The 11,739-nt window shown below is 30.9% G+C and overlaps 1 protein-coding gene across 3 annotated transcripts; it reads right to left on the bottom strand.

Annotated features, from left to right (window-relative positions):
• Positions 1-873: 873 nt before the first annotated feature.
• Positions 874-11,477, bottom strand: LOC142323794 (intraflagellar transport protein 22 homolog). 3 transcript variants are annotated; one of them, XM_075364011.1, is made up of 4 exons: positions 11,346-11,477; positions 9,714-9,886; positions 8,756-8,955; positions 874-2,300 (listed from the first exon to the last, which is right to left on the bottom strand). In XM_075364011.1, the coding sequence occupies exons 1-4, from the start codon at positions 11,373-11,375 to the stop codon at positions 2,137-2,139; spliced, it is 567 nt and encodes a 188-aa protein (XP_075220126.1). In that variant the 5' UTR covers positions 11,376-11,477; the 3' UTR covers positions 874-2,136. The 3 variants fall into 3 exon arrangements, with proteins under 3 accessions (XP_075220126.1, XP_075220125.1, XP_075220124.1); XM_075364010.1 differs by lacking the exon at positions 11,346-11,477 and adding an exon at positions 11,114-11,317; XM_075364009.1 differs by lacking the exon at positions 11,346-11,477 and adding an exon at positions 10,969-11,093.
• Between the last annotated feature and the right edge of the window lie 262 nt (positions 11,478-11,739).

The raw sequence follows: 11,739 nt of genomic DNA, 5'->3' as shown, positions 1-11,739 counted from the left end.
TGGTCGCCCCGAGGGTGCTTAAATAAATAAGTGAGACAGGTAGAAGGGCATAATGGGATAATGTAAAGACTTATATTTTCCATTTATGTACTTTGTGTTATTTTTCTCAAATTTTAAGATCGGGGCCCTTTACACCCCATAAGTGTTGTGGATTAATGTTTTGTGTATTTTGTTCTTTTAAATAAAAATGGAAGGGCCCTTCTTTTCACCCTTACATATGACGACCATGATGGTGATACTAACCTCTTTTCAAGAATGTGATGAGGGCTAATGCCCTTAGCAGTTGATGCCCGTAAAAAAAAGAAGATAATACATGCTGAGATTTTTAAATGTTTTGACAATATATAATTTTAAAAGTAATATTTTTAATTTTCATATTTTAATTATGTGTATTTTATAAATTAAATCTGCTGATGGAGCAGATGCTCTGAAAGTAATTCAGACAAATAGGTAAATGTTCTTACATTTCACAAACTGTATCTGGTGATATAAATATTATTATCAAGTATAGATATGATGTGTTTGTGACTATATTACATTTTAGATATCATTGGATCTAAAGTAGTTGACTGTTATAAAGTTTACAACAAACAGAATGAATTGTTTCATGTTCTAAAACCAGCATGTGCTGTTGCAAAGTTTACACAAATGGTGCTGCACTGGTAGTAGCACGAGGTATTCCTATAGAGTCTGAAAATTAAAATTTCTGTATACATTTATAACTTTTCTTGTATAAAATACAAATATTAACACATTTTATAGAAAAATGTACATATCAGTTATGTAGTATAATAAATTTTATTTTTCATTTTTTTCTGTTTTAAGACTAGTCTTAAAAAATCAAAGTGCTAAAATATGTTTCTTATTCCTTATTAAAAACTTTTGTTTACTTCTTTACATTGATGATTTGTAATTTTAGCCGTAGGACCTATATATTTTTTATGCCTACAAATTGGGATTGTATAAAATAACAATTAATAAAAAAAATTCTGGTATCTTTTTCCACTCCAGTTAACCTGTGACAAAAATTTCCACTAAGCTGTACAATCCAATGGATGGTTATCGGATACCAACCCCAGCAGTGTAAACTGGATAACTAATTAGTTATCCAGTTTAAACAAGGGAGGTGGTCAATTCAAACTTACTATCTGAAGGCTAACATTTTTTTGGATACCTCCTCAGAAAGTGATATTTACCCCATTGGAAAATTGTGAACCAGCACAGTAGCTGTAAGGAGACACCTCCTTCCTTCATTGTGATAGATTACTGTGGTATAGTGTTTCTTTTCTGAATTTTTTAAAGTTAACTAAGTATAGGTGTCAGACGGATAATTACAAACATGGAAATGTCAAAACAATTGCTCATGATATGGACTTTGTGGGAGAATTGACAAAGATTGACTAGGTGAAAAGGACTGTGGAGAATAAATGTTTGTTAGATTGAAGGTAAAGAAAAAAGTACAATGAAGTCTATTTTATAAAATTTACATATTATACAGAAAACAAAAAGAATAAATTAAATTGCTATAATTATAATTACTTAAAAATGATGAAATTAAATTAATAACTTTTTTATTCATTGCAATGCATGCAATTTCTACATTGTAAAAAAAAAATTGAATTAAGTTCATGATGTAGCAACATAATGTAACTTAAATAATAAAACCAAAATAATATCAAAAGTAATTACCCATTACTGTACTTTTGAAGAACTATTGTAATTTTAAGGTAGATATAATTTCTGTAGCATGTTCAGTAGCATTTAGAAATGAAGGAATTCATCTCTCTGCAGCAAATGAATGCCAGGGTGGATGACAAGCCACGTGTTGGAACGGTTCATGAGAAGCATAAAAAAATAAATTTGCTCATCTACTTCAGTATTTCAAGTTTTTCTTTAATAAAACAAGCGATTTAAACAGGAAGTGGCATGAAAACCTTGGTCTTCAGGAAATAATTTTGAATTCATATGAAGCACAGTTTTTTTCATATTTAGAGTTAAGTACTTCATCTTGTCAAAAGAATAACAAAAAAGAGCCTAAAAATTAAAAAAAAGATGTCAATCAGTAAAGCATAAAGAATATAAGTGATATGTATACATATATTTTTTCAAGTTAATGAAACCTTTATATTTTTAAAATTATATTTTCAGTGGAACATTTATTATATTCAATTCATCTCTTTCATTTCGATCATGTACTCCACTTATAATATTTGAAATAAAGTTATTAAAATTACTTCTCAGTTTGTTACCACTTTCTTCAGCATTTGCAGTAATATGTGTCATTCTTGAAAATTTACTACCTGAAATAAAGAATGCTTATTATAACCAGTCTTAGTTATGGTAGTAAATAATTTTAGTAGCTGGTGTATATATTTAAACACCCAGTTTCTTTTTGTTGTGAGTGCAGAAACTCTAACTAAATTAAGAAAGGGTATTTAAACAAAGATATATTAACTTCTAATTGTATTATCAGGAAATAAAAAATAAAGCAGTAACTTATAAGATAGCAATGGAAAAGTGTTATGCTGTTTAAATAAATCAGCACTTTTGCTAATTATATGAGAGTGGTTGAAATATAAACAACATATTTTTCCTTCTGTTCTATAACAAGGGTAATCTTACTTTCTGCAAGATACTTAATTCGAAATTGTACTGAATCAATCCTTGTCCTTTGTTATCAGTCAACTACTGTTATAATGTGAGAGCAAAAAATTTAATGTAGCTGAATGAATGAATGAACCAGCCTTGAAAGCTTCATTAAACTTCAAGTAAAGTTTGTAAATGAATCACAGGCAAATCTATTTCCACTGATATCAAAAACTTATCAGATTCTTTGGGAAAATCAGCAAATTACCATTGTACTAATGACTCAGAATTTAGGCATTGCAGCTAAAATGTTGAGGAAATACTACACATAAAATTATAGTACAGAAAAGTAAGCAAGATGGCTCTCTCTTGCTTGCTTAACACTAAAGCATAAATAAAAATGACTGGCTCATCTACTTCAGTATTTCAAAAGAGAGAGCGACAAATTGTTTTAACTTTGAGATCTTTTAATTAGACAGACCTACCATTTTAGTCCTGAATTGAGAATATATATTCAAGCAAAGAGCAAATTTAAATTTAAGCAAATCTATTCCAAGCAAAGACATTGATTTTTTCAAAAAATGCTTTGTCCTCATAGTATGCTTTAATAACAAATCTGTTATATCTGTCACTTTTCAATTCAGACAGTAAGTTTTGCTACTTCCCATCAAATCTAACTTGGCTGTCACTTATTTGGTTCGCTTAAAAAGGATTTTTTTAAGAAAAACGTTCACGATAATGATAAGGCTATTGAAGGTGATTTTGAGAAGCAACTGAAAGTTTTTGAAATTGAAATTATGCAACAAGTGAATTGCAGTCTAACAAACTTCACTGAATATTGTTAATTAAGAATTTTTAATTTGTTGTAAATAAATTACATGTAACAAACATTTGTATTTCAGTCATATTAATACAAGCTCTACTCTTTTAATCATACCACAGAATGAATCTCACTCCATCATCGTTCAATACGATTGTTAATTGCTTGTAACAGTTATGGAACAAATGGAGGAGTAGTAATTGAAGGTTGATACAGCTTGACAACAAAAATTTAATGATAACCAGATCGAATACTATGTAGTGGAAAGCAATAGGAAATTAGAGTTGTATTTCCTGAAGAAACACATATTATTCATTCCTTGTGCTTTTGTTATAAAATTTGATGTTGATAAGTGAAATATATAATTTATTTCTTGGGTAAAATATTCTAGAGTTAAAATAATCCCCTAACTGAATATACAATTAAAGACTAGTCAACAGATCATCAGGAACTTTAATAATTGCAACATTCTTTGGGTAGGAGTGTGTAATGTCAGAAGTTTTATTAAACAAGAGCGATAGGCTAGATAACTGTTGAAAGTTGGCAATAAAATTAGATATATATATATATATACAGAATGTCGAGGTTGGCAATCTCGAAGTTTGTTGTGTAAAAGTTGCTTGTATACACTATCTGTACTTACAATCTATGGCTAAAAAATTTATTATACTACTGTATTATCTTTTAAAGGATTACTTAAATTTTCATACCACATTATTATTGAAAAAGAAATATATATATTCCATTTTCAATAATAATTTTAAATGAGAAATAAATAGGCTATGGTTAGATTTTGGATTTAATGAGGTGAGATGAAAAGAAAGCAGGATTGTTGATCAGGAAAGTATAAAACAATTTAACTCAAATCAGTAAAGAAATTACCTGAGTTAGAGGCTTTCAAGTAATTAAATAATATTGTGGCATATATTTCTTATAATAGTGATACTTTTAATAAATTTTGGATCTTCTTGGTTACTTTTTAATGTATTTCTTATTATATTTTTTAATTATTTTTAAGATATGATCTATAGATATGCTAAGATGTATGTTAGTTATATCATAAGTAATAATCATAGTGTCTTTATTTACATTTAGGTTATTTTATTTATTTACTAATTAATAATCATCTTTCATGTAGAATGCATCAGGTAAATTCATTGTATTCCTCAGAATTTTATTTATTAGTATGGCATATTTATGTTAAATGTATTGGGTAAATTCATTCTACCCCTAAGAATTATATCTATTTATTCTGGCATAAAGATTACATTGCGATGTTTAATTTATGAATTTTTGGTGGTCCAATTAATTTAGAGGTGATCAGTTCAAAAGCATATAATATATTATATATATATATATAAAGAGAGAAAGAATTTAAGAAAAGAAAGTGGGAGAGGGGGAGAGAGAGAGAGGTAACAATAAAGTACGTAAAGGATTATAAAAAATTGAATTGGAATGCCACAGAAGGAAGGGAAGGTTGATCAAACAGGAAGAAAACTTATATGATCTATATCAAAGAGATTAAGGAGGAACTATATCAGAATTTTATAACAAATATATCTAGTAATTACATGGTGTTTTTTTATACAAATGGATGAAGCAAAAAGATTCAGGAAGATAATAAATAATACTATAAAACAGTTAGGCAGACAAATGTTATGAAATCAAATTGTGGACTATGAAATGTCTCCAAGCACAAAAGTTGATTTTGATTATTATTTAATAATGATGATGCACAAACAACAGTTTGATAATGATGGTTTTCTCTATTCATTGAAAGTTGGCAATGTAACCATTGCATAACATACTACGTCAGCTGCTGCTTTTCCAATACACCTTTGTTCAGTAACTTATTGCGTATTGAGATTGAAACTGTTCATGCAACCCAAAAGGTTGCATGAACAGCTTATTAAAATGAGTAGATCTAGTAATAGTGAAACTGATTTCAAGAGGTGAAAGCATGTTCAGATCTGTAAGATAGTTCTAGACTTTTGTTTTTAAAATTATCATTACCCGAACTTTGACAGGAGAGTTTTTTATGACATTTCTGACATTAGCTCTGAAGTCATTAAATTTTGTAGGCTGGGCTTTAAATTTCATTGTTTTTGCAACCTCATTTTGAATGAGGTAAGAACTTTCACTGGAATGATTTCTCCTCCAGCCTGAATTTGTTAGATTCCCCTTCATCTTTTTTTTTTATTTTCTGGGCGAAAAACGCTTCTACAATCATCACCCTGTCAAAATATATTTATGGTAATAAATAAAGATACATCTCAATTAGAATAGCAAAATTAGCATCTACTTGACAGCAGCTAGCATGAATAGGTGAAACAAACTACAGTAAATACTTAAATATAGACAGATGGCCCTAAGAAACTTTAAAACATAAGATAACATTTCATTACCACCTAGAGTAGTTTGCATGTTAGCCTCTAGGTTAAACTTGCGATGCAGTGCCACATAACAGATACAACCCACAAGGATGTTGTGCACTATTAGCTGGCAGTCGCATCATGTAAAAATAAGTGCGTCTACTTGTGTCAGATATTCATGAGTGAGCCTAGTGTGCCCTATTTGTAAACTACAGATAATAACCTCTCGAAGGTTATTTTTGCATGAGGAGCTCCATGGTGAAACAGTGTTCTTGATTGAATGAAGTTTATTGCTAATATTAGCATTCCACTCATCATGCACCACTCTCTTTAGAAAACAAACAAGATCAAACAATCTTGTTTGTTTTCTAACAATGTGAGTGATTGGTGATGCAATTGGTGAAAGGAGGCTGGAAACGAGCTTCCTTAACTGCACCATCAGTGCACTCATTGCCTAAAATCCCAATATGGCTGGGGATTCAGCAGAAGCTCACTATTGTAATTTGGTGATTCATTTGCAAAATGTCACAATGAATTTCACAGACAGCAGAGTGTCTGGAGTACAAATCATTAATCACCTGTAAGGCACTCACAGAATCTGAGCAAACAAGAACTTGTTGAAATTTTGGGCTAATTATATGTAAGGCCTTATTAATGGCATACAGTTCTGCAATGAAAATACTGGCAATGCTGGGAAGGCCAAACATGTATGTTCTGTTGCCAATCACAACCAACAAAATTAACATTTCTAGAGCCGTTCATATAAACTATAAAATCAGGATTCAAGCTATTCACAATATTACAAAATAACTGGATTTGTGTTCTCTTTACTATACTGACAAAGATCAAAGCAGTAATTAACAAGAGTAGGCTGCCAAAGAGGGTAATAACATGGAGCAACAGTAAGGACTGGAGATAACTGTATATTTAGAGCTGAGAAAGGGCACTGAGCTCCGATGCCTCGCAGAGCAGTAGATATCTGTTGTTCCTGTTATCAATTAACATGCTGGTTGGAGAGTACCACACATCAAAGGTTGGATGAGTTGGTTGCGCTTTAATCCGAACCACATAGGAGCATATAATCTGCTTTTGCCTATTCCAAAGAGATGGCTTGCCACTTTACACCAGCAGACTTACCAAGGGGCTTGAGTGAAATGCACCTGTGGCAAGACAGATGAATGAATGTTACACTGCATCGAGCATCCTTAGAATGGTAGCCCCAAATAACCCATGCAGCAGTAGTCTAAGCAGGCACGGACCAGAGCCTGGTAGAAGTACAACACACTAATATGATCGGATCACCAACAGATATTAGATAAAACCCTCAGCATGTCTAACATCTTTAGACATTTTACCTTCAACTCTCTCCTACAAATGTGTTACCCATGTTAGTTGCGGTCTAACTACATTCCTAGAAATCTAACTCATGTGCCACGTCTTAACTGGTTCACCATGTAAATACATGTTCCCTCAACCAGGAAAAGCAAATGCACTTTGTTTTTTCCAGGGAATACGTGAATACATTAGATTTACACCATGATTCTAAGCTGGTTATTGTTTTGAAGCACCCTCTCATCTCCAGCTAACGTTTTAAATGTTATATAAATAGAAAAAAATCATCTATAAATAAGGAACACATAACTGGTTTTTGCACGGCTTTTTATACTATTTATGGCTATGGCAAACAAAGTAACATTAAGGACACTTCTCTGGGGGTACCCCGTTTTCTAGTGTGAAACTTTCAGATACCATCATTCCAACTTGAATTCAGAAGGACCGACTACTGAGGAAACCCCGATAAGTGCGAGGAGATTACCTTCTACACCCCATTCATGAAGTGTATTTAGGATTCCTCTCCTCCATGCCATGTTGTATGCTTTTTGAAAATCAAAAAATATACAGCAACCAGGCATTGGCAGAAAAAAAAAGGGGTTTTGCATAGTAGCTTCCAGGGCAACTGCATGATCAATAGATGATCTACCCTGGTGGAAACTGCATTATTCTGGGACAATGAGGGTGTTTCTCTGAAGCTAACACACTAGACAATGGTTCACCAATCGTTCCATCATCTTGCACAGGGTACTGGTCAAGGAGATAGGATGATAACAATCCCCCTCATCCTGATTTAGGTAACTGATTGTTGGAATTTAATTATTTGCAGAGAAAAGCCACTTGCTATGAGGGAAATGAAAAATAATATGTGCCTTGAAGGTGTGAGAAGAAAAAGGAATTACTTCAGCACAAGAGTTTGAATAGCATGATATTAAGCCTTGATTAAATCCTAGAAGACTATTGGATCCCAACAGTAGAATAATTTAATTTCAAACCAGGCTTACAGCTGTGTGACCTCTCTCTCTCTCTCTCTTTTCCTGTTTAGCCTCCGGTAACTATCGTTTAGATAATTCTTCAGAGGATGAATGAGGATGATATGTATGAGTGTAAATGAAGTGGTCTTGTACATTCTCAGTTCGACCATTCCTGAGATGTGTGGTTAATTGAAACCCAACCACCAAAGAACACCGGTATCCACGATCTAGTATTCAAATCCGTGTAAAAATAACTGGCTTTACTAGGACTTGAACGCTGTAACTCTCGACTTCCAAATCAGCTGATTTGGGAAGATGCATTAACCACTAGACCAACCCGGTGGGTACAGCTGTGTGACCTGATTACTGCTTTGTCCACTTGAATGGAGGTTTAAAAAAAAACCAGATAGATGGAATATAGAAAAATACTTCTGAACAATGAAAATCTTTAAATAAATAAAGAAACAAAATAATTCAGAATGAATTTTCTGCCAACTATCTGACCAGTTGTAATGGAATGTGCTGGATTTTGGTTCAGTTTTAATGATAAAAGTGTAGCATCTTTTCCTTTAAGTAATTTCATTGATCTCATCTGCTACATTAAAATATAAACAAGATTAATAAAAAAATATCATCAAGTATTTATTTAAACAGCATTCAATTATACTTACTAAGAATTGCAGTAGGGTTAGAATTGCTATTTTGCAAGGAATGTGCAATTATCAAACAATTATTGTGATCAATACCACTCTGTACGACAAAATTATCAAAGTATTCATCTAATTCTGTTAGCTGTTCATCAGAATCTGCATCATATACAAAAATAATTCCTTGCGCATCTCTGTAACAAGCTGGCCAACAGTTCTCATACCTATATTACAAACAATCTTAAAAATCAAGAAATTAGTTATGAGATTTTTTAATATTATTTTACTTAACAGGGAAGGTCAAACTTATAAGTAATGTAGTAAAATCTGAACACATTTATTAAATCTCATCTCCACCAGTTCTTAGGAAGCACAACAAAATACTAAATAAATTATATGTATTTTTGTTTCAGTTGTTTCTGGCAAAACATTTGAAGTTCACTTAATGGAAATACTAACTATGACTTTTTTCCACAGCAGTATCTTTTTAAAAATCGAAGATAAAAAGGGATTGTATTTATTACAATAAAGTAATTATACAGATATCTTATAATACTTATCACCCACTCATATTTTACAATAAAAGATAAAACTATAATCAAATGAATTTTAAACCTGATCGTGAATTCTGTATGTCTCTTTATAAGGCAAAGATGAAAAGGAAATTAAAGTAACAATCATTGCCATATTTTTCATATTACATGTTGTGTACATTTTGTCCAACTTAGTTATTATATAATCACATTTTACCTTAGTAAAATGAAAACAGTAAAGTTTTATATTATATCTTATTTTGTGCATATGCATTAATAATAAAAAAAAAAAAAAAAAAAAAATTAACTAAAAACAGTTTCAAATACATTCAAGGTGATTATGGTGCAATTTTCATTTAACTTGATCATTTAATATAGTTTTTATTATTGTCTGCCATGGGCAGTAAAACCATTTTGTCAATAGTTAATTGAAAAGATAAAATACTTACATTTTATTTCCACTACAGTCCCACAACTCAATTTCTGCTGCTGCATTTCTGTTGTTTACATTTAAATTTTGCGTTTCAAATTCAACAATTCGTACACCTTTAGTAGGTCTATAATCCCCTCCACTAATATCTGTGGCATCGGACAAATAATTGGCAATTGTTGATTTCCCACTCTAAAAATGCAAAATATTAATGAAAAAAAGGAATTAAAAATTAGCAATGAATTCAACTGTTGTGTAAATTATTTAAAAAATAAAATTTTCATATTTTAGCAAATCTGAAAAAAGTGAAAGCTAGGTAGATTAATGAATAAATCAATCTTTATAAAAAATTATGTAATTACTTTGTTTACACAATATGCACACCAAACAACACAGAATACTGCAGACCTTTGCAAACTTAACTTTTGATAACTTTACATTCTATAAATAATATTCCTATTTGTAAGGCTGGTTCCAATTAGCAGATCACTGATTTCTAAACATGTAATAGTATCAGTTGAGTTGCTTTTATTATATTGGTTATTGTGTATTAATTCCATCCCAGGCCAAATCTGCCACCGAGTAACATATGGTCATTCTTGATGTAACCTACTCGTGATATCTCATATTATGTACTTTGGGTAATTATATTTTATGTCCCACTTCATATTTAGGCAAAACATACACATAAACTCAGTGAAAACTATAGCTGATTAAACTTTACAAATTATCTCATGGAAACTTAACATGTCTACAAAGATGTTATTTGAATTTTATATGTAAATGTAAATCCCAGACCAAAACATTCTTGAACATTGGGAAATTTTACAAGCAGACTACACTTACAAAAAAAAGTAAATGAACATACATCAAACTACACATTAAGGAGGGAACTAAAATTAACGTTAAACTCAAATTATAATTTTTTTAAATAGAAAATGTATTTAATTCATAAATAGTATGAAAATATGATCTTTTTTCATTTTTTTTTTTTTTTTTAGTGCATCTGAGTTACTTTAAATACTACTTTCTGTTCGTAAAAAGAGAACAATAAAACATTCAGTGGTATTTCCACTTTGTGAAATAAACTAAAACTAAGTAATTCTTCTGGGTAAACGGCTACGGCAAATTTATCATAAACTTAAATAACAATCCAGTTCGATAGTACAAGAATCCAAGGTTGTCCACCACTAGTATCCGTATTTTCGAATCTGATCATGTATGTTCATTAGCAATCGAGCTTGGACCATTGCGAAATAATAAACTTAACATACTGTACTAGAGAAATACAAGTTTTCTTGTCGTTGTTCATTACAACGGAAAAGAAACATCTTCAAGTTGGTGATAACGGATAGGATACTATTAAGAGAATTACTACCGAAATACACCAAAAGTACTTTACTACGTAACTTCACTTACATTGGAGGGTCCAATAATCACTGTTTTTAATTTAATCATTAAATAACACGATTTCACCTTTCAGAAAAACAGCAAAATTATATTGCTTTAAACTGCTTACAACAATATACAGTGGTTACTATGGCTACTGAAAGGAATAACAAAATTGGTGTACTTCAGGAATGAAACAACATAGACAATTGTCCATGATGAAAGTAACACGTTACTTTAATAGTAATATGTCTGTGCTTACATTTCTGAAAATGTTGAATACATAACTCATGTAAAAAGATCGTAGACAGTCTAAAACGAAACTGGGAAATTTTAGCGAAGAAACTGTTTACAGGAATTATAGCTTATAACTTTTAAAAGATAAATGAGATTCGCAGCAGTTTTAAATCAAATAAATGTATATTTAGAATCTGCATATCATAATTTATGTTGTTTATCACATTGAAAGAAACTTTAAGACGTTTTCATCAAAACTGATTTTATCCCTTTTAGTTTTCCTTAGTTATGTTTATTTACCTTTCATTTCGCTGTACGTTCGTTTGATTCCCAGCAAGGCTAAATTTTTAAAAAAATTACTCATAAAAACCTGTGACAAGTATTAGATACTTATTCTACTGATAAATAACAGAAAATTA

The sequence above is a fragment of the Lycorma delicatula genome, chromosome 4 (assembly GCF_047948215.1).
Source record: "Lycorma delicatula isolate Av1 chromosome 4, ASM4794821v1, whole genome shotgun sequence".
Lineage (NCBI taxonomy): Eukaryota > Metazoa > Arthropoda > Insecta > Hemiptera > Fulgoridae > Lycorma > Lycorma delicatula.
The sequence above is the reverse complement of the archived record's forward strand: the minus strand, read 5'-3'. Positions and strand labels throughout refer to the sequence as shown.

Coding starts and splice junctions, on each gene's coding strand:
- LOC142323794 (XM_075364009.1), bottom strand. CDS start 11,025: ATGTTTCTTTTCCGTTGTAATGAACAACGACAAGAAAACTTGTATTTC. Junction 8,956..9,713: donor GACTGTAGTGGAAATAAAAT/GTAAGTATTTTA, acceptor TTTGTAATATAG/GTATGAGAACTGTTGGCCAG. Junction 2,301..8,755: donor TAACCCTACTGCAATTCTTA/GTAAGTATAATT, acceptor TCTTTATTTCAG/GTAGTAAATTTTCAAGAATG.